The 23,461-nt window shown below is 37.9% G+C and overlaps 1 protein-coding gene across 2 annotated transcripts in view; it reads left to right on the forward strand.

Annotated features, from left to right (window-relative positions):
- The window catches only part of UGGT1 (UDP-glucose glycoprotein glucosyltransferase 1), a 107,851-nt gene that overhangs the window by 61,021 nt on the left and 23,369 nt on the right, over positions 1 to 23,461 (forward strand). The window contains exons 19-30 of one of the 2 annotated variants that reach the window (XM_043991840.1): positions 135 to 255; positions 3,943 to 4,041; positions 4,748 to 4,771; positions 5,269 to 5,363; positions 7,886 to 8,092; positions 8,881 to 9,012; positions 11,100 to 11,230; positions 13,753 to 13,848; positions 16,892 to 16,994; positions 18,184 to 18,263; positions 18,928 to 19,117; positions 22,448 to 22,606. In XM_043991840.1, the coding sequence (XP_043847775.1) occupies positions 135 to 255; positions 3,943 to 4,041; positions 4,748 to 4,771; positions 5,269 to 5,363; positions 7,886 to 8,092; positions 8,881 to 9,012; positions 11,100 to 11,230; positions 13,753 to 13,848; positions 16,892 to 16,994; positions 18,184 to 18,263; positions 18,928 to 19,117; positions 22,448 to 22,606 (1,437 nt within the window). The remainder of the gene's footprint in view (positions 1 to 134; positions 256 to 3,942; positions 4,042 to 4,747; positions 4,772 to 5,268; positions 5,364 to 7,885; positions 8,093 to 8,880; positions 9,013 to 11,099; positions 11,231 to 13,752; positions 13,849 to 16,891; positions 16,995 to 18,183; positions 18,264 to 18,927; positions 19,118 to 22,447; positions 22,607 to 23,461) is intronic. The other variant, XM_043991841.1, reaches the window with a different exon arrangement.

Genomic DNA, 23,461 nt, shown 5'->3' on the forward strand with positions numbered 1-23,461 from the left:
GGAATTTTTATTCTATTACAGTCTAGAAGGAGTTTACTTATACGACAAGTTACTTATAAGGTTTTCCCATCTTTGATTTTCTTGTAAACCTCCTATAACGGCAGCACTTTAACTGGTCTTTATCTTTTCTCTAGGGTGAACTGTCTCATGATCAAGATGTGGTTGAATATATCATGAACCAACCCAATGTTGTTCCACGAATCAACTCTAGAATTTTGACATCTGAGCGGCAGTATCTGGATTTAACAGCAACTAGTAAGGGGCATTTTCTTTAACAATTGTAGAATAAGAAGAACTTTCAGAATCTTACTCTGATTAAACTGAGGACCTTTTAAGTTGAAATTCATTCTCATTTTAGTGCTGAAGTTACTGAAATTTTAAAAACAAGGAGTGGTGACTTCTCGAATACAGATCTCTGTGCTTTTGCCTATCTTTTTTTCTTTGTGAGCGAAGAAGCTTTTCTTCAGGGGCCTATAACAGGGAATGTTCCAATCTCTTACTAAAGACAGATTGCTCTACAGTATGCATGGATAAGCATTGTATCAACTAGACATAGGAATAGAATATTAGATTCAGGCCTGATTGACCATGGTTTCTGCCTTGTATTGGCTAGTCAGCTTTGCCATTATTTGAATATGACAGATTCAATGCTACTCTTCACTGAGGCAGGGATCATCAAATAGTGTTTAATGTACACTGAAGTTTTGTCCTTAAAATTTTAGTGGAGTTTGAGGCTAATTCAAGAAGCTTAGGTCCATTTTCCTCTGTGCTTCACTCAGTTCTGAGACTCGCCATTCTGAAAATGACTGACATGATGAAGTGATTTCAGATTTCTGAAGTAACAATATTACAGTAGGATTTTGTAGTATAAGAATGATCAAATTGTAAGCTGTAGTGTGATACATTAATACAATAAAACTTACTCATTTGTACAGCATAACATTCTTTTTAAAACAAGTTTTACTGATATGTTCTATTTCTTAATCATAATTATCTCAAATATTCCTCTCCCCTCTCCTTCCTTTCTTTCCCTACCCCCTCCAGCCCCCAAGAGAGCCATCACAAATATCAAATAGTATGTTTTAGAGAGGAAAAAATCAGCACCAACTGATCAGTACATTGAAAAAAGTCCAAAAATATGTGCAGTGTGTAACACCTGTGGACCTTCTACCTCCATAAAAGGGTGGGTGGGTTGGGGGTGTCTTCTCAGTCTCTTGGTCATGTTTTGTTGCCAGCCTATCGCTCTGCTAATGCAGCTTTGCCAGTAGCATGAGAGAGGTAGGGGAGGGGTGCTGAGTGAGCTCAGGATCAGTGATCGTCAGTTTATTTCTTTTGGATTCTGAGTGTCCTAATATGTGGAGACAGCTGAAATTGCATTATCTTTGGCACACAATTTCTGTTTTGGAAAGTTTTGAAGTTGTGGTGATATCTAGTCCTCTGTTCATTATCTTAGCCTATGTAAGGTAGCCTTCTGTCTTTCTCTGCATATACATATATATGTAAAATTAAAGTTTATATACAAACAGTACTATACAAATAATAATCCTTCATTTATGTTGCCCATTACTACTTACAAAGTGCTTTTATACCAATAAATTTGTATAGTAGGGAGTGCAAATAATATTATTTTCTTTTTCTTTCTTTCTTTCTTTCTTTCTTTCTTTCTTTCTTCCTTTCTTTCTTTCTGTGAGGCAGTTGGGGTTAAGTGACTTGCCCAGGGTCACACAGCTAGTAAGTGTTAAGTGTCTGGGGCCGGATTTGAACTCAGGTCTTCCTGACTCCAGGGCCGGTGCTCTATCCACTGCACCACCTAGCTGCCCCATATTATTTTCATTTTACAAATGAGGTAACAAGCTTAGTTAGGTTAAGTGACTTATCTAAGCCATACACCTGAGTGGTGAAACTGGAAAATGACCCTTCTGGATCATTCCAAGATCTTTGACAATCAACAAGCATTTATTAATCACCTACTAGGTACTGGGGGTACTAAGAACCAAGGTAGTTCCTGACCTCAAGGAACTTATATTCTATGGGGCCACTAGTAAGTACTCAATTAATCCTTGGTAAATGAATGAGTTAATAATTTTAGTTTTTCCTTAATTTAGCCTATTTCATATTTAGGAGACATGTGTTTTCTAACAGACTTCCTCATAGGGAAAGACAACTGCTGGGTACAGAAGCTTAGGGAAGAAAAGAATCTACAAAAGATTCCTAAAAAAGCTCCTAATTCCTATAGGGTGTTAAGGGGCTAAAATTCTAGCTAAACTATCTAAAATATCTAATGAGTGGTTGCCAATAAATTATAAACTTTAGCAAGAGTTAGACTTTTAAGCATTTATTAAGGAGAATAAGAATTTGGTAAAGAGAGAAGAAAAAGGCCTACATTCATCTATCTATTAAAGGGAGAGCGCATTTCTAGCTCCGCTCTCCACCAGAGTCCCCAGGAAAGAGCCCCAGTCAGAGCACCAGGCTCCTCCATTCTTCCTCCCACATGCACAAGTCACTTCCTGATGCCAAAGATAAGACTCCTGGTCTTGCCCTCAAAGACCTTCACTTCATGGGGAGCTTTTCTACAGTAAGTCTCCAGCAGGTGGCATCATTCCAATCGTTACAAGGGGAAAATTGAGCTAAGGAGTCTTCTGCGCATCATTTTGGTTTCAAAGGGGGATCTAGCTTAGGAATTCAATTCAAGTAATATAACAAGCCTTTCCGTTTTTTGTTTTGTTTTGTTTTGCAGGGCAATGAGGGTTAAGTGTCTTGCCCAGGGTCACACAGCTAGTAACTGTCAAGTGTTTGAGGCCAGATTTGAGCTCAGGTCCTCCTGAATCCAGGGCCAGTGTTTTATTATCCACTGTGCCACCTAGCTGCCCAATATACAATATAACAAGCCTTTGATATGTCTGCAGGACCTGGTTAGGTGTTGAGGAGATGTCTGGGAAAGGCTAAGCTGAATGCTGATTGGTGAAGGGTTTGGGAAAGTAGAAGGGAATGGCAGTATTTCAACTGGGATAAAAGAAATAGAACATTTGGGGGAGGGGTGCTTGATTGGATACGTTAGTGATTAGAGAAGAATTGACTAGTCTCAAGGTTTCCAGTTACCTGTCCAGTCCAACTCATTGCCTCACAACAGGATTAATTCTATAATTGCTTTTTAAATGATGTCAGCCATTCTATTCTTCTCACTCCTCTATCTATCTAATACAGGGCTTCTTAAACATTTTTCCACTCATGACCCCTTTTGGCTTGAGAAATTTTTATGTGACCCAGGGTATATAGGTATCTAAAATAGATATACATAATCTTTTACTGTTGCCAAATTTTTCACGACCCCCTCATTCAGTTACACGACCCCATGTGGGCTCACTACCCATAGTTTAGGAAGCTAGGATCTAACACACTGCAACCAAACAAATCTTGAGACACTAATTTCCTCATACTGCTACTATTCCCTTGCCAAAAATCCTTCACTGATTCCTTACTGTTTAAAGTGTCTTTCTCGGGGGCAGCTAGATGGTGCAGTGGTAAAGCACCGGCCCTGGATTCAGGAGTACCTGAGTTCAAATCCGGCCTCAGACACTTGACACTTACTAGCTGTGTGACCCTGGGCAAGTCACTTAACCCTCATTGCCCTGCAAAAAAACCCCAAAAAACCACAACAACAAAAGTGTCTTTCTCTTCTCCCTCCATGTGTGTATTTATGTGTTTGTGTATTTATAATATTATATGCTATACGTGGTTTTATTTTATCTTAAAAGAAAAGCCCTCTGAGAAGGTGGAGACCATTTTATAGGCATGTTATATACCTCTTATATCAAGTAAACACCAAATTCTTATGTTAGCTTAAGACAGTGTAAATCAAGTTACTAACTGGATATTAGCATTATAAGAAATATCTGCATGTGTCATAAGCGTGTAAATCTCTTGTTATTTCTCCCTTTTCAGATAACTTTTTTGTGGATGATTATGCTCGATTTTCTCTTTTGGATTCACAAGATAAGACTGCAGCTGTAGCTAATAGTATGACCTATTTGACAAAGAAAGGTAATCATTTTGCTTCTTATCTTTGATTCAGTATATTTTTGGTCATGGAGACAATATAGTTTTTATCATCTCCTGGGAAAAATGCTACGAAATTTCATTTGGTAACATTTCAAATAATACTTTTGAGTTCATTGCAAAAATTGATTGATGGATTGAAAATTGGTTAATTCATTCTTGTAGTATATTATCTATTTCCCAGAATTATTTAGAGAAATTCAATCCTTGAAAGCTTTATTTGTATTTATTGTTTATGGTTTTTGGGTAAGGTTATTTCTTCACTGATGCTTGACTTTATTTATAAAAATCTTCTGTTGAGGTCAGAAAATGACTGTCTTTATTTCTGGGGAAGTTTTTCTTAAGATCTTGTCATACTTTAACTGCCTTTTCACAGTACTAGATATCAGCTGGAAAAGCTAATTTTGTCTTTTCTGAATTGCTCTCAGTGAGAAAATTTAGATTTCAAAGCATGTGTATTTAAATTCAAGAATTTATGTACCATCTGGTTTCCCAAAGAAATAAATTCTTCAGATTAGGATAGTGGGGCTGTACTCCCCATACTGATACAGAAATTCTGAGGCCCTCTCCCATCATATCTTGGACCCAACGAGTTGTGTTTAAGCTTCTTTTTCTTCATTTGTGCTTTGATATTATTTCCAAAATGAAGTTTCGTTCTCTCCCACTCATTTGCTCCTTTCCTATTGTCCAGGAATGTCTTCCAAGGAGATCTATGGTAACTCATAATTTCAGAACTTCCAATTCCTTTGTTTTAAGTATCTTGTATCTTTTCTGGGACCCTCATAAATGGGAATTTACTGACACTTTATAATGAGGGCCCTGGAACCTGTGGGTAACAACAGCCTTATAGCAGTGAAATTAATTTTTGTTTAAATTGATGTAAAGTTTAATTACATGTCAACAGACTACAATTTAAAAAACAGAACAAAATGGTATGTTACTTGCAAGTTCAAAGGTTCCTTGTAAATTCAGGTGTTAATGGTGCCACTTACACACTGTAATGGAATTAATCAGTGCATGTCTGGAACTAAGCAGTTATAAACTCTTTTACCTTTTTGCATGTAAATACCAATACTTTCACTTTGTCCTTACTAAGAGCTTTGCACTTTCTAAAATCTTGCATGGGTTTCAGATGTGCTTTTCAATGCATTACCAGTACTGTACCATATGGAATTTCTTGCCCCTCCCAACACTACTTTCATTTTTCCACAGATGATTCTTTTATTAGACCAGTAACCTTTTGGATTGTTGGAGATTTTGACAGCCCTTCTGGAAGACAATTATTATATGATGCTATCAAACACCAGGCGAGTCTATGCAAGTTCTCTTCTATCTTTATTTTATTATTATTATTTTTTTCTTTGCAGGGCAAAGTGTCAGGTGTCTGAGGCTGGATTTGAACTCAGGTCCTTCTGAATCCAGAGCTGGTGCTTCATTCACTGCACCACCTGGCTGCCCCATTATCTTTGTTTAGGGCTAGAATTAAGCTCTACAAGGTATATATTTCTTCTTTTAGCAGAAACAGCACTAAATTGAGAGTCAGAGGACCTGTGTTTGAACTTTAGCTCTGATATTTAATACCTCTGTGACCTTGCACAAATCACTATTTTGTCATTGTTCAAATGAGGGGAATTGCACTAGACCATAGCTTCTTAAATGTGGATCTCGACCCCACATGGGGTCACATAACTGAATGTAGAGGTCGTGAAAAATTTGACAACAGCAAAAGTTTATGTATACCTATTTTATATGACTATATATCCAGGGTCACTTAAAAATTTCTTGGGCAAAAAGGGGTCACGAGTGGGAAAAATTTAAGAAACCCTGGACTAGGCAGTTTCTAAAGTCCCTCCCAGTTCATCTTCTAATCCTGTAATGTATCTGGGTTTGTGGGAAAACAGGTTTTTTATTTCCTTATTGGTTGAGTAAAAGGAATATAAGTATTCCAGAGAGCTGTCTGTTAGCTGGGAAAGAGAGAAAAGACTGTTGTATGCTCCATCTTACACAAAAGAATAGGTAGCTTTAAAAAAAGAAATGAGAACCTCAGTAACTTAAATGTATTTATTTAAACCCAGTGAATAATATCACTTTAGGGGATGCATTTGGTATGGTGAAGAGAGGTTTCTTACTTTTAAATAGATTAAAATAAAAGGCAGGGGCAGCTAGATGGTGCAGTGGATAGAGCACTGGCCCTGGAGTTAGGAGACCTGAATTCAAATCCGGCCTCAGACATTTGACACTTACTAACTGTGTGACCCTGGGCAAGTCACTTAACCCCAATTGCCTCACAAAAACAAAACAAAAAAATAAAAGGCAGATAAGAAAAGATAGATAAAACTATATCAATGAACCCTCTAATGAATATATAAGCATAATATTTGGCCCTTCTATCAAAATTCCTCATTTGGCATAACAAGAGATACAACTTTGTTCATTGATCCTCTTACTAATATTAAGGAAAGCACAAAAGAGGCATTCTCAATGTGTTCCCCCATTATCATGGAACATGTCTAACAGAGTGTCCAAATGGAAGAGGGAATTTACAACTGATGACGTTCTCCAGATGTTCCTGTTTGTGAAAGACATTGTGCTTATTGCCTCAAGCAGTGGTATACTGTAACCTCTTTTTTGATATGCAAAATCCCAAATAATATACACACACAAAGGTATGTGGCCTATTTCTACACGGCAAGAACCAAGTGGATGAAGAATATCTGTTTCTAGACTATGATATGTAATTGGATGTACAACCCATTGATTTGAACCATCATTACACAAATCTTAGATACAACAGGTGGACAGTTAGTCCCAGAACAGAATAGAACAGAGAGAGACTAGGTTGCATTTGGGAAATTCTGTATGGCTCTCAACAATTCCTAGAAACAGAATCACATCTTTTTAAAACAGTGTTCTTCCCATGATGCTATATGGCTGTGAACTGTGAAATATTACAAACTGGGAATAATCAAAATTGTGGTTGACCCAAATGACAATGAACAGAATTACTAAGTATAATCGAACTACAGAGTGGCTCACAAGAAATGGTGTAAGAAGATAATTGTATAGAAAATGTATATTCAGAAAAGGAGGTGGGTCAATCACGTAGTAAGAGTGAGAGAGGACCTAATACTACTCTTGTTCTTGTGTTAGAAGACCTAGAGAAAGGTCTTCTAGCAATTTGGATAGACTCTTTATGGAAGATTTTATGAGAAAATATGGACAAAAGTTCCACAGGAAGAGAATGAATGGATGACTTGTAATCTGTAGTGTTAGATTTCATACTTATGTTAGATGAGATCACAGGTCCTTTGAAGTACATGAATATGTGCGAGTAGACACTAAGCAAGTACAGACACAAGTACAGATGTTGGAACACAAGAGGATTATAAAAGAGGAGAAAGAGATGATTTAAAAAGTAATTGTTCTTTGAAAATAAAGTATTGTATTCATTCCCTTGAGTTTTGTCACATGGATTAGAAAATCCAAGGGGCAGCTAGGTGGCACAGTGGATAGAGCACTGGCCCTGGAGTCAGGAGGACCTGAGTTCAAATCCAGCCTCAGACACTTAACACTTACTAGCTGTGTGACCCTGGGCAAGTCACTTAACCCCAATTGCCTCACCAAAAAAAAAAAAAGAAAGAAAAGAAAAGAAAATCCATGTCTGAATCTTTCTGGTTATATTAAACTTTTCTTTAGAATAGTCAGATTGCCTGTTACTTTCCTTTTTAGTCATCATTTGTAGTATATTGCAAAAATGTGCTAGTATTATTGCTGCTTTTTGTTTAATCACATCCACTGAATCACTTTTAACCCTCATTTTTTAACACAGAAATCCAGTAACAATATTCGAATTAGCATGATCAATAATCCTAGTGAAGAACCACGTTTTGAGAACACTCGAATCTCCAGAGCTCTCTGGGCAGCTCTCCAAACACAAACATCTAACTATGCCAAGAATTTCATCACTAAAATGGTCAAGGAGGAGACTGCAGAAGCTCTGGCAGCAGGAGTTGACATTACAGAATTTGCTGTCGGTGTAAGTCTTTGTGCCTTTTCTACACTTGTTCCGTTCCATTGCTTGCTATCCCTGTGCACTCCTGAGGGGCTGATGCATCTTGTTCATTATCACATCAGCTTGTAAAATTCTCTTTCCTGGCCTCAGAGGGCTCATTTTTGAAATTGTGTGAATCCCTCCTGGAAAGAACAATCCTGAAACACTTTTTATGTTTTTGAAACTCACTGGGTTTCATAAAGCATATGAGGTAAATCCAGAGTCCTTTGCTTCATACAGTGCTTTTATCACTGTGACAGAACACTGGATTTGCACATTTATAGGACCAAAAAAGCTGTCATTTGAACCATACATTTTTGGAGGTAGAAGCTTGTGAGTTCTAAGTGTGTTGGTTATGTGAACTCATGCTGTAAAGTTAATTCATTTAATTACTCTGTTCAACTTTTTGCCATTTAACAAAGTATTCTGGTTTTAAATGTGCTTTGAAAATAAATATCAGTTCTTAAGAGTATACATTTCTTTAGGAAAAGAAATTAATTGAAAACAAAGTGGACAAGATTGAGAAGTACAAACTATAAGTTTGACATTGAATTTTGAGAAAATGTATGGATTTAATTAAATTATACAGTGAAATAACCAAGGATTACTAGCTTATTAGAGCCAGCTACATTATGTGCTATATGTTAGTGATAGTAACAGTGAATCATATTTCCTCATCAATTATTCAACCCCAAGATTGTTGTTTCTTAATCCTCCAATTTCAGTTTATTCGTTTTGATTTTTAATAAAAGCAACTCTAATTTTTCTTTCAGGGCATGGATGTTGGTCTTTTTAAAGATGCCTTTGATTCTTCCAAGGCAGATTTTATTTTGTCTCATGCTCTGTACTGTACAGAGGTTCTGAAGTTAAAGAGGGGAGAAAGGGCTGTGATCAGCAATGGACGGGTAAGGAATTCAACCAGATTGAGGACAACACTATTTCAAAGTAGAAAAATATGAGATTGTTGGAGTGTCTCCCTCTGAAGGGTATAAATTCTTCAAAACAGCATTTTCCCCCCAAGGAATATTGTTGCATGTCAACCAATAAGATTTATTTAAAGGTCACTCTATGCCAAGCATTGTGCTAAATCCTAGGGATACAAATACAAGAAAGCAAGACAGACCCTGCCCAAAAGGAGCCCACACTTATATAGGGGAAGACAACACATCAAAGGAAACGAGAAATATGGGGAATGTTGTGGCGGGGGATGGTTTAGAAATGGCTGGGAAGGTGTGAGGAAGCTTGAGTCAGGGAGATAAGGTGAAAGCGATCCCTTCAGAGCCCAGAGTCCTTATATTTGCAGAGTCCAGAGAGGTAGACTAAGAGGATGGGGTTAATGGAAGGGTATGAGTGGCATAGTTTGGCCATGGCCAGAACACAAACAAAACAGTATTGCTCTCAGGGAGCCGTCTAGCCAGGGGAGAGAACATGTACATATCTAGGTATACACAAGAAAGGGACATCTAGTGTGGAGGGGGTCCAGGTAGCTGGGGAGAACACAGAAGTCTCCACAGAGAAGATGTTGTCGGAGGTGAACTTTAAAAGAAACCTGGGATCCTAAGAGGCCTCAGTGCTGGGCGTGTACAGTCCTAGTAAATGCCAGTGGATTTTATATTTGATTTAGGAGTCAATAGGGAGCCATTGGCGTTGAAGGAGGCTGGGTGTGTGGGAGGAACACGGTCAAAACTCGTACTTTTCAAGATCAGTTTGACCGCTGAATGAAGGATGGACAGAAGTGGAGAGAGTGTTGAGGCAGGGAAACTATCCAACAGGCTATTGCAGCATTCCAGGTATGAAGTGATGAGAGCCTGGACCAGGATAGTTGGTAGTATCAGAGGAGAAAAGAGAGTATATTCAGGAGAGATTACAAAGGTAAAATCAATTTGTCTTGTCAACAAATTGGATATGAGAGTGAGATGACACTGGAGGTTATATTCTTGGGTCACTGGGAGTAATAGGAGATTTGGGAGAGGGAAAGGTTTTTGAGGAAGGCTAATGAGTTCAGTTTTGGATGTGTTGAGATTAAGATGTCTATATTACATCCATTTTGAGATATCCAGTTGGAGGTGCAAGACTGGAGGTCATATGGTTCCAAAGGACTCATGGTAAAAAATGCTGTCCACCTCTAGAGAGAAAACTGATGGAGTCTGAGTGCAGATCGAAACATACTTTATAAACTTATTTTATTTTTCTTGTTTTTCTGTGTGTGTGTGTGTGTGTGTGTGTGTGTGTGTGTGTGTGTGTGTGTGTGTGTGTGGTCTTTTGCAGAATTGCTAATATGGAAATATGTTTTGCATCACTTCACGTGTATAATCAATATCATATCGCTTGGCTTCTCAGTGGGTTGGGGAGGGGTGAGAAGGAAGGAGAGAATTTGAAATTCAGCATTTTAAAAATTTAGTGTTAAACATTTTTTACATGTAATTGGAAAATATGTAACAAAATACATTTGAAAAAGAAAAAAAAGACGAGCTCATAAAGAAGTTAAGGCTGAATAAATAGATCTGAGAATCATCTGCCAAGAAATGATAGATGAAAGCATGTGAATTGATGCAATTACTGATGGCAATAGATTTGCCATCTTCATAAAGGTGATTGTTGAACCTATCACTTTGTGAAATGACAGAGTAGAGATCAAGTGAAGGGGAGAGAGAAGGAGACAGACCAATTGACAGAGGGAAGGTGTGAGGGAGAATGTGTAGATGGGTGTAGAGAGAGAAAAGAATGCAGCTTATAGTACTTGGGAATACCTTTGCAAAAGGCGTGAAATATTCTTAAAATGTGTCCACAAAACTAAATTTAAGAAAAAAAAAGTTTGGTGTGACCTGAACAATGGGAAGGACTTTAACTTCCTGGGTTTTGTGCACTCACATCATTGTAGCCTATGTTTGCATTACTTTGTTTTTTGATTATGTATCATACTAAAATTTCCTCATTATATACAAGTATTTAGATCATATGACTAAACATCATGTTCCTATTTTCTTCACAGATTATTGGGCCACTGAAAGATGGTGAACTTTTTAATCAAGATGACTTCCACCTACTAGAAAATATAATTCTAAAGACCTCGGGGCAAAAAATCAAATCTCATATTCAACAGCTCCGGGTAGAAGAAGATGTGTAAGTTTGAGATGAAAGGAATTAATAGATTAGTTTAAAACAGAGGACCTCTATTAACAAAATCTTTTCTAACTAAGTTCTTTTTTGTAGATGTGTACTTTGTACATATGCTAGTCATAAAAACATACTTTATTTCTAGATTTAAAAAATACAGTAATATTCCCTAATTGTGCATTTTATTTGATAATCTTTTTGGGGGGGAAAAAACAACAGTGTAAATCTCAGTAGACAAAGAATTGAATTTGTTATTTTCTTCTCTTTGTGGAAGAAAATAAGTTATTTTTCTGGACTGAATGTATACTGTATCTTGAAGCCATGTGATCATGTATGCATAGATGCTGAATTTCATTACATCTTGCATACTCTAAAATTCAGAAGGTTCTCTGTTATTATTTTGGCATTCTCTCATGCTATGATGGAACATTCGAGATAAATGTTAGAGATTCAAGTCTTGACTCTAGTGGCTCCTGGAATTATTATTTAGCCAAGATGTTTGTATAATATGTGAGGAACTCCTCAGGTCAACTTAACAGACATAAAGGAAGGTATTCCAACAAACATATGTCTTTCAGATGGTACTTAATATGCCAGCATTTGCTAGCTATAGTTAGTTGCATGCGTTATGGGATGCCCCTGAGCCAAACTTCTATCTGCTGAGGAGACTTTGGAAGTTCCTTGCAATATCTGCATTTTAACCAGCATATCTAAGAGACTTGCCTTATATTTGAACCACCAGCTGTAGATCCATTTCTAGCTGGGTCATCCTTGAAGTTCACTGGCAGCCAGGGAAATTCTCTAATCACAGATTCCAGAATAGTACCAGATGTGGGAGGGCAGCTAGGTGGCACTGTGGATAGAGTGCTGGGCCTGGAGTCAGGAATATCTGAGCTCAAGTCTGGCCTCAGACGTTTACTAGCTATGTGACTTGGGGGAAGTGGTCTAACTGCCTCAGCTCCCTTATCTACCTTCCTTCCTTCCTTCCTTCCTTCCTTCCTTCCTTCCTTCCTTCCTTCCTTCCTTCCTTCCTTCCTTCCTTCCTTCCTTCCTTCCTTCCTTCCTTCCTTCCTTCCTTCCTTCCTTCCTTCCTTCCTTCCTTCCTTCCTTCCTCCCTCCCTCCCTCCCTCCCTCCCTCCCTCCCTCCTTCCTTCCTTCCTTTTGCAGGGGGCAATGAGTGTTAAGTGACTTGCCCAGGGTCACACAGCTAATAAGTGTCAAGTGTCTGAGATCAGATTTAAACTCAGGTCCTCCTGAATCCAGGGCTGGTGCTTTATCCACTGTACCACCTAGCTGCCCCAACTCCTTTATCTTTCTTTTTGTGTGTGTGTGTGAGGCAGTTGGGGCTAATTGACTTGCCCAGGGTCACACAGCTAGTGAGTGTCAAATGTCTGAGGCTGGATTTGCACTCAGGTCCTCCTGAATCCAGGGCTGGTGCTCTATCCACTGTGCCACCTAGCTGCCCCAGCTCCCTTACCTTTCTTTCTTTTCTTTCTTTTTGTTTTTTTTTGTGAGGCAATTGGGGTTAAAAGTGACTGGCCCAGGGTCACACAGCTAGTAAGTGTCAAGTGTCTGGGGTCAGATTTGAACTCAGGTCCTCCTGAATCCAGGCTGGTGCTCTATCCACTGCACCACCTAGCTGCCCCCTTCCCTTATCTTTCAAGGAGAAGGAAACAACTTGAAGTATCTGCCAAGAAGACCCCAAATGGGGTCACAAAAAGTCAGACTCGACTGAAAAAGCTGAACAGCCATCTAACCAGAATTACTTTAGGTTTCCCAGAATTACTTTTTCCTCAGGGTCTTTCTAGCTATGGAGCTCTTAGTAGAATTCTTTCTGTCAGCCACAGATTCCTCTCACTAAGACTTCTATTGTCTGTACCTGTAGCCTTAGAGAGGGTCTCCTTTGAGATATCCTGGAGTGATAGCATCTTCCATCCTAATTTTTTTTTTTAGATATTTAGATTGTCCTTCAGAGGAACCCATTTGTTTGCTGGCATGTTTCTGGCCCTTGTTCCCGTGGAAAATTCCATGTAGCTGGGTACCCCTGATACCATGTGAATCATGAGAGCCACATCCCCTTCTTGTAATGATTCTATTATGCCTATATTTAAAGTTAGAATCAGAGACTTAAACCAAACAAAGCATCAGTTTGGAATATTTTTGACTCAGTTTTGTTTGGTTCATTAGTTTTAGGAAATGTCTGTATTCAGTTCTACTTCATATTCTTTCAGTGAATATGTTTCTATTTTCTATTAAATCTTCACTCATTTAAACAAAAAGTATTATTTATTTTGGGTTCAGTATAATAGTTTGCTGTTTTGGTTCTTGATTCGGTTTAGTTTTTTTAAACTCAGTTTCAGAAATGGAACTGGTGTCACCATGTTATTTTAAATAATAATCTTGGTAGAGGTCTTTGTTAAACATCCCTCAACGTTTCAGATTGTTTCTGGTGTTCCAGATATGTAGATGTATATTTGAAAAGCCTTCCATAAGTGGAGCATGCTGATATCTAAAAATTTCCCTTTTAGGGCAAGTGACTTGGTAATGAAAGTGGACGCTCTCCTCTCTGCCCAACCTAAAGGAGAGGCAAGAATTGACTACCAGTTTTTTGAAGACCGACACAGGTATAAAAGTCCTGTTAACATTTCAGTACATACTATAGAATAAGTTTGCTTTCCTTATTCCATGTGATTTTGAATTAAATATGCATCACTTTAATTTTTTATTGTAGACTTTGAGTAGTAGACTTATGTGTTGGAACAGGAAAGTCATCAAGTACTTCCTTTCTAGCTTAATCATTCACCACCTTCTTCTGCTTTTGTAAAAGTTGACAGTTGTTCCTAAATGAATTCATGCCATTTCTCATTTTGGCCTTTAGAAAATACTAAAGATTTAATCAAATGGATCAAATGATCTTGTCAGTTCAGTTCAACAAATATCATGTATATATTCTGTAGCTTCTTATAGCTTTTACTCTCAGGAACCTTGCATTCTAATGATAGGAATACCAAGTACCCAAATAATTGTGACACAGTGAAATAAGCATAAAAGAGAGACCATTTTTACCTTGGGGTGGGAATGAGGGTGATAAAAGTCAGAACAAAGTTCTCAGAGAAGGTGGCATCACAGTTGGGCCTTGAAGAAAAGGAAGGGAATGGAATTGCCATTGCATGCATGGGGGATGGCATGGCAAAAGGCATGTGTAAAGGACAGGGTGAGGATATGCAGTAGAGGATACAGTTGTCTATTTTGGTTGTTAAATATAGAAATCTTGAAAGGGAGTATTATGAAATAAGGTTGGCTGCCTCCTGGAAAAGTACTCTCTGTGTGCTGAGATCACATCGAGTTTGGCCTCTGGGGCAAGGGCTGGCAGGGCAAAGTTCATTAGAACTTGTAGAACTGTATTGATTTTTGATGAAATCTATGTGACACTATCAGGCATTGGGTAAGGAGAAGGACTCTTGCTGTCTGTACTAGGTCCTTTTTTCTCTTTACCTTGCTAGGTCAGTTATTAAACATAGTGGTTACCCATTTGGTCTAGTTTACCAGGGGTTCTGACTGACTATAAACCACAAAATGGTAAAGCTAGTCTTTAACAAGTAAGCATTGTGAGGATGCTTATGGTGGATGGGCATGAAGAGCACAAGAGGGAGGGGCATCTCAATTCTTTATGTGACCTATAAAATATGGGCACCTGATTTCCTTGGCAGCCTGAGTTTGATTTTTGCATAATTTCAACCAGAAGCTTAGTCTAAGCCTGCCCTTCTTCCTATCTTTTGGAACATCTAATAAGAAGTAAAAGATTTTAGAATATAAACCAAGGCCTAGACCAGTTATGGTTCTCCATTGTACGTAATTTACAAAAATTATATTTTTTCTGATATTTATCTATTGATCCATGTACAGATATGAATATGCCATATATCTATCTACATATATATGTATACATAATATCAGTATATATACTCTATAAGTGTATCTATAAATATTCACACACATGTCCACCTAACACATATGTGTGTGTGTGTGTGTGTGTGTGTCTTAGATGTCATATAGGTGTGTCAGATGCTAGCCTAGTCCCCTGAAATATAACTTTAAGCTAATTTTGAGTGAGCCCAAATTGTTAGAATTTTGCCTTCTCAGAGGAATGAGGTCCATTTGGCAGTACACCATGCATGCTGCATAAAGGACACCACTTCTGGTGTGCATTTTGTACTGCTACATATGACCCTCTGACCTTTTGGGTGAAGCTTCTGCTGTGTTCTTATTGTCAGCAAGTGGGGTGGAGAATGAACTCTAAACATAGAATGCCTTGTTTTATGATAATAATTTCATATCTCTTCATCTGTTGCCTTCTATCATTAGTAACCACTACCTTTTCATAGAGTACATTAAGGTTTACAGAGTACCTTTGTCTCTTCTATGTCCACATTATTGCTTCTTCTGTCTCTGCGCCTCTGCACAGGCCACTGTCACTCCTCTTAAATAAAGCTCAGCTCCAGATCCCTCCTATGCGAGCCCTCCAAACAGGGTGACACCCCCCCCCCCAAGTCACTTGTGTGCAATCTGCATGTACTTTGTTATTTCCCTTGATAGACTCTTAAGCTTCTTTTGAGCTGGGAATGTCTTGCTTTTGTCTCTCTCCACAGCCTAGCATAGGGCGGGTGCTTTAATAAATGCTGCTGCTTGATTACCAGCCCAGTGAGGGGGGTGGTGCAGATGTTATCATCCCTATTTTACAGAAGAGGAAACAGAGGCTCAGAGGGTGAAATAATTGGTTTGTGGTCACAGGGATTATGCCAGAGTTGCGCCTTCACACAACCGCTAATGACTGGATTCCAATTGAACCAACAATGTTAACTTTGGGGGTGGGGTGGGCGGGGAAATGAGGGTTAAGTGACTTGCCCAGGGTCACACAGCTAGTACAGGTCAAGTGTCTGAGGCCTGGATTTGAACTTAGGCCCTCCTGAATCCAGGGCGATGATTTATCCACTTAGCCACCTAACTGCCCCCAATGTTAACTATTAAACAAGATTTTCTTCTAACTCTGCCTCTTGACTTTGTGATTACTGAAGGTTGTTACCCACAAGTCGAATTAATAAAGGATTTTTAGATTTAAAAATTGTACTCAAACCAGTTATAACCCTCCACAGTTTATTAATCACAAAAGCTCTTTGCTCTACTCGCTACCTTTATCTGTATACGTGTAGAGATATCTGTTCAACATATATTCTACTCTCTCTGATACAGAACTGCTAGATGCTGTCTCAGACCTGAAAACTCATCACTTTAGCTCCTGAGCCTTACTCATGGGTTTTAGTTGGAAATGTTTTAGCTAATTTATAGTGAACCTAAATTGTGAGAATTTTGCATACCTCTAGGAAGAAGGCAATTTGATACTTGATCATGCCAAACGACACTGTCCCTGAAACTCAACAGTTGAGACTAGGGGTTGGCATCCTGTGACCTGCAGGCTAAATGAGGCCCATTGCTTGTTTTTGTGTGGCCCAAGACTTAGCTGGTCTAGACTAACACTTGTGAGGGTTTTTATATGCTGTAAAGATTCACAGAGAGAAAAGCCAATATATGAAAGAAAGGTCTAAACATTTAACATTATGTTCTATTTCCTTCTGGTGAATGTTTTTTCCTTATTTTTCTTTTTTTTAGTGCTGTTAAACTCAAACCAAAGGAAAAAGAGACATATTTTGATATAGTGGCCATTGTTGACCCCGTTACCAGAGATGCTCAAAGACTTGCTCCACTCCTTATGGTATATTCTTTTTTTGCATATTCTTTAGCACAGTGCCTGGCACATAGTAAGTGTAATAAATGCCTTTTCCATTCATTCATTCATTCTTTCATTCATTCACTCATTCATTCATTTCCTGGTGGTATGCTTAAAACAATAGTGCTTTAAAAATAATCTTTGGTTAAAATAATTTGTTTTACATCCTATAATTATTTTAGTACTTTAACCATTCTGTATTAACTTATTTTGATTAGTATGGTATTAGAAAACTAGAACTTTTTGGGGTGTAGAAGAATATTTAAGATTGAGAAGGACTTTATAGACTTTGAAAATTAATATGGATTTGGGTTAGCCTATGCATCTTCTTGCAATACAAAAATTATGGGAAAATTATGCTGGTTTATTAACCAAAAAAAGCCAGAGAAGTACTGTTCTGAAGTAATTCAGTTTGTAGCATGTTTTACTCCATGATGTAAAAGTCAAAATAAACAGAAAGCCACCTGTCTCATCACTTTCTCTTTCATAGTTATTATATGAATGCATTTTTATTGTAGTATTATATACCCTAAAATGGAAAGAAACCTAATTTTAATTCCATAGACTACTGAAGACATTGCAAGAATTTTTGTCAGTGAGTCTAGCTAGCTTTTATTGCATATTGTTTAATGATATAAACTACAATTAGTACACTAACTTTTTAAAAATGTGCATTTTTCCTCTAAGTGTTTCACTGCCCTTTTTGGTTTAAAAAAAAAAGATATTGACATATGTTCATGTTTGTTCTTCTCTAAGCATTGGGGTGGGGGAAATCTGTGATTTTGACTGGAGGCTCACTGCAAGCATGGGGCAGCTACTTAAAACTTAAAATCTGTGTGGGAGATATGTATCATCTTTTATCAACCCCTTATTCATTCTGCTATGGCCTGAAGTTCAGCTCTGTGCATAATAAAACCAGTAGTAGAAGTCAGACCACATAAAATTCTTTATGAAAATGTCTTTGTGCCAGATAGTGCATGGCAGCTCTGTTTTTGTGCCAGATAGTGCATGGCAGCTCTGTTCCTTCCATAGATTAATAATGAAAAATTCCCCCAACTCAGTGAGTCTCTCAGTTTATAAAGTTTTGTGAAAAATAAAAATTAAAACCTGTTTCCTAAAGTCAGAGATGTTTTACGTAACACGAATTTTCTTTTGCCATTTAATTTCCTTTTAGGTTTTGACCCAACTAATAAATATGAATCTAAGAGTGTTTATGAATTGCCAATCTAAACTTTCAGACATGCCTTTAAAGAGGTAAGTCAAACTTTTTAACAAAAGAATCCCTATAAGTGATCACTGTACACAAGCTGTCACTATGTCTTGAAGTGACAATAGAAATCACCATCACATTGGGAAGAAGTAAGCTGATATGCATTCACATTTTAGAACTTCTCCACTAGTCAGAGGTCCAGAGAATTCCATAAAATGTTCAAAGACTTTAAGGGAGCTAAACTAGGCTATTTCTTGTTGGTGTTCCAAGTTCCCCATCTATTTTTGTTAGTGGGACTAGGTACGGTTTTAACAGTAATTTGACTCTTTGGTCCATTCAGCTAACAAATTTGTCTAATCAGACTTTAATGTTTATGTACAGAAAATATTCAAAGCTTAAACTGTAGGAAGTTCCTAGGTTACAAACAGGTTATATTTCCAGTTTGATTTTATATCTGCTTTTTGGAATGTGGTACATTTTTTCACTGTGTGTATGAAAAGACAGAAATGAAGCCAGTCCTGAGGAAGTTTGCCCTTTGGAGCTGGAGCCGCAAACCCCTCCCCATCTTAGCACAGTAGAGTAAAGCAATTCATGTATATGAGTATTTGTACTTTGAGTTTTTATGTATTTGGGACCAGTGTTACTCACCTAGGGAAAAAAAGGCAGTGTGTACTAATTGTCCTTATAAATCTTTCTTTGCAATTTCAGCTTTTACCGTTATGTTTTAGAACCAGAGATTTCTTTTACTGCAGACAATAGCTTTGTCAAAGGTCCAATAGCCAAATTCTTGGATATGCCTCAGTCTCCTCTGTTTACACTGAATTTAAATACCCCTGAGAGCTGGATGGTAGAATCTGTCAGAACACCTTATGACCTTGATAATATTTATTTAGAAGAGGTAAGTATTTCATTGCTCCTAAATGTCTAACAGGTATGTAAAGGTTGATAGAATTTAATAGAATGGTAAGAACAAGGAATAGCACATTGAATAGAGGAAGAATTTTAGAAAAATTCAAACCAAAAAGGACCTAAGAAGATTCATCTCAAATGCTTCTATATATTCCAGCCATCTAAGGTAAATGATCCCTTTTCTTAGATATCTAAGGATTGGGATTGTATTCCTTTTGATTCAGAAAATATTTATTGAGACTTTTCAATATTTCCAATACCTTTTGGATTACAAACAAATAAGAAGCCAGTCTGTTCAGCCTGAAGCAGCTAGGTATTGCTGTCTGTGTAATTCTGGGCAGCTCACTTACTTAACCTCTGCTTGCCTGTTTCCTCAACTGTGAAATAGGTATAATAATAGCACTTACCTCCCTGAGTTGTTGTGAGGATCAAATGATGTTTGTTATTTTTCCTGGAGTCAGGAAGATCTGTGTTCAAATCTGGCTTGGGCAAGTCACTTCCTTATCTGTCACATGAGCTGGAGAAGGAAATGCCAAACCATGCCAGTAACTTCATAGAGTTGTGACTGAACAACTCAGAACAATAACAACAACAATAATATAGTGTGCTATAGAGTAAGTGTGTAATAAATGTTTATTCTTTGCCTCCCTCCTTCCCTCAATTTCTCCCTTCCTTTCTCCTTCTCTCTATTCCTTCCTTCCTCTCTGCCTCCCTCCCTCACTTGTTCTCTCTCTTCTTTCACTTCTCATTTCCTCTCTACAACTTAGAGTCTTAGAGAGTTGCCTATAGCAAAACTTCTTAAACTCTGGGTTGCAACCCCATATGGAATCACATAACTGAACGTGGGGTTGCAGAAAATTTGGCAGTAGTAAAAGGTTATGTATTCTTGTTTTATATACCCATATACCCAAGGTTGCATAAAAATTTCTTGGGAAAAAAGAGGTTGTGAATGGAAGAAGTTTAAGAAGCCCTGGCTTAGAGCATTGAGAAAGTTACACAACCCACCTAGGACTGCAACTAAGTTCTTCCTGTTTCGAGGACAACTCTACCCACTATTCCCTGATGTGCCTTTCACATCATACATTACACATGATATTTTGGTTAATCAATCCTAATATCAGATTAGAGTTTTAAGCTGTGACACTGAGTTGTTGACATTGGGCAGGGTTACAAAAAGCAGGATGGTAATGCAGCTGGTATAAGACCCCCTTATCACTTGAAGTTACAGGTCAGACTTTGGTTTCTTTTGTGACTAGAGCTACCACTTGGTAATTATAGATCCTTGCATTTATAGAAACTTTTCTCCAAGGAACACTCAGGCAGACCCTTCCAGCAAGTTAGGCATTTGGTGAAGAGTATAAATGATTTTAGGCCACTATAGTACCATTAAATACATTTGGGGCATTATCACTTAGAGTATTAGTGCTTTAAGCTATAACCAGAGAATTCCTGCATTTCCCTAACTGATATTATCTTGTATTCTTAAGTAACTTAAATTCCCACAGATTCCTTTATTATTCCTTTTTTCTTTCTTGCATATTTGGTCATTCACTAAATTCTTTCAGTTCTTCACAGTGTGTGTCTATTGCATACATCCTTTTTCTTCCCCCCATGCTCATTCCCATCCTCTTAGTTCATCTCTTCATCACTGCAAACCTAGAATACTGGAATAGCCTCCTACCTTTTCTCCCTCCGTTCTGGTGTGTGACTATGCTAATCTTAAATTATTGCTTTTATCAGTTCACCGACTTAGACAAACATCTTCAATGGCTCTCCACTCTTTCTATAAGACCCTTCACAGTGTGAACCTAATCGATTTTTCCAGCTCTGCTCCCTTACTATATATACTGTGCCAACCTGCTTCTGTCCAAGCAGTCTACCTACTGTCAGCCTGCATTGGGCTTTCTCACATCTGTGCCTTTGCTAATACTATTCTTTCTGCTTTGAATTTTTCTCCTTTTCATTTGTCTAAATCCTGTCCTTTCTTTAAGGCATAGTTTTAAATCTTACCTTTTCCATGAAACCTTCCCTATCTCCCTTAGCTAGAGCTAGATTCCTACCCCTCTGTACTTCCAGCACTCATTTTGTTTATTAGCCATTTTATACTGTAAGGAATTAATTGTGATTTGGAGTTTTTATAACCCCATCTTTGTTTCATCATGGTCAGACTGAAAAGATGCAAGCTTTAAAAGCCTAAGAGAAGATGGGTGTGTACTTTAAGAGATTATAGAAAAAACAACACAAAGAATGGTTATTGAGTCAAAGTATCAAACTAAAGTACCTAACCCCCACCTAGGAGTTCCTCCATGCCCACATGGGCCTAGCCAAATTATAATGGGGACAACCCAGGGGGTATGTTGAACCTATTGGAGACTCAGCATGACTAAGAACCACCCTGCCTGTGGGAGAGGGAGGAGGAGAGAGTATTAGAAAGGGACAATGAAGGAAGGTAGAGAGAGAGAGGAGCTGGTGTATGTATGTTTGATCTTTGGACCTAACCAGGAGACACTGCAAAGCTGATTCTCCTTAGAGAAAATTTGTGTTCCTTCCAGTGAGGCTGGCTCATTAAGCCAGCTGAGCTGGAAGCAAGTTTAGTGTTTGAGTTAGTTTTTGCCAGACCCAAGCTATTCTGAGTAGCTGAGGAAGCAGAGCTTATTTGAGATACCTAGGGGCCTTTTTACCCTAGAGATTTAGACTCTAACTATCTGTGAAGTGGGTCATAATTTTCCTTTTCTCTATCCCCTTTCTCATTGTCCCTAGCTTTATTAACTCCACTTGTGTTGTAAATTTTGTTACCATTAATAAAACCTTATTTTTTTGTGGAAAAGAGGCTGTTAATCTCCTTTCTTATTAGTCTGGAAGACATAACTGAAAAAGAGGCAGTTTGGACAAGGGGAAACTCTGGATCTAGACGTCCCCCATTATTTTCTGAACCCCAATATTACAGCGAGCCACCCAATGAACTCTCCCCATACTAAATTTGGCCCCAACAATACTAAAGTTGTACTGCCTTATGTTGTTATTTTTGTGTCTTCTTTCCCTAACTAGATTATAAACTTCTTAAGTGCAGGGATTATACCTTGTATATTTTTTTGTTATACTCTAGTAGCAGTGACAAAGCAGTTTTTTTGTACCTATTAGGTGTTTAATATCTGTTTATTCACTGCCAAAGTTTGACAGACTATCTCCCCGGCTTTAACAACCTTTCTGTGAATTAATTCAGAAGCATGTGGGTATCATATTAATAAGAAACCATAATTTATTTTTTAAAAAGGCCAATTCAAAGATGTTGAAATAATCCCCCTCCTTTTTTTGATAGGTGGATAGTATAGTAGCTGCAGAATATGAGCTTGAGTATCTCTTACTGGAAGGACACTGCTATGACATCACAACAGGACAGCCTCCTCGGGGGCTACAGTTTACATTGGGAACTTCAACAAACCCAGTTATTGTTGATACCATAGTTATGGCCAATCTGGTAAGTAGTAAAAATCAGATGATGAAATCTGATGTAAGATACTTTGAATGGTCTAGAAGTTAGGAAAGAATTTCTGAAGATTGTGGCTTGATTAAAATTTATAATTAATACCAAATTGTTTTGTCAGTCATTAGATCAATGGTAAATTTGTTCAGGAAATTCGAATGTCACAGTAACTTTTTTTTTAATAAACATTTTTATTTAAAGTAAAAATAAAATAATTAGGTGGGAAGCAGCAGTATAGAAGTAGAAACAATGGGTCCAAATTTTGGAGAGCAGATCAGTTGTTATAAAGAAAATAACATATATTAACATGACAGAATGGGATGCTTTGGAAAGCAGTAGTTTCCTAGTCACTAATGGTCTTCCAAAAAAGCTAAATTATAACTTGTGTGGGTTTTAAAATTTAATGCTACTTTTAAAAACCATAGAGAATTTCCATACATAAATCAAAACATGCAAAAAATAGGATCGTATATGAAATTATGAATTCTATCTTATATTAGTTGCTCTAAGGATATAATTCTATACTTTCATTATCACAGTAACTTTTATTTATTTATTTATTTATTTGCGGGGCAATGGGGGTTAAGTGACTTGCCCAGGGTCACACAGCTAGTATGTGTCAAGTATCTGAGGCCGGATTTGAACTCAGCTACTCCTAAATCTAGGGCTGGTGCTTTATCCACTGCGCCACCTAGCTGCCCCCACAGTAACTTCTTCCCCCCCCCCCCCCCCAGTAAGGCAATTGGGGTTAAGTGACTTGCCCAGGGTCACACAGCTATTAAGTGTTAAGTGTCTGAGGCCGGATTTGAACTCAGGTACTCCTGAATCCAGGGCTGGTGCTTTATCCAC

This window comes from Dromiciops gliroides, chromosome 3 (genome assembly GCF_019393635.1).
Source record: "Dromiciops gliroides isolate mDroGli1 chromosome 3, mDroGli1.pri, whole genome shotgun sequence".
Taxonomy (NCBI): Eukaryota; Metazoa; Chordata; class Mammalia; order Microbiotheria; family Microbiotheriidae; genus Dromiciops; species Dromiciops gliroides.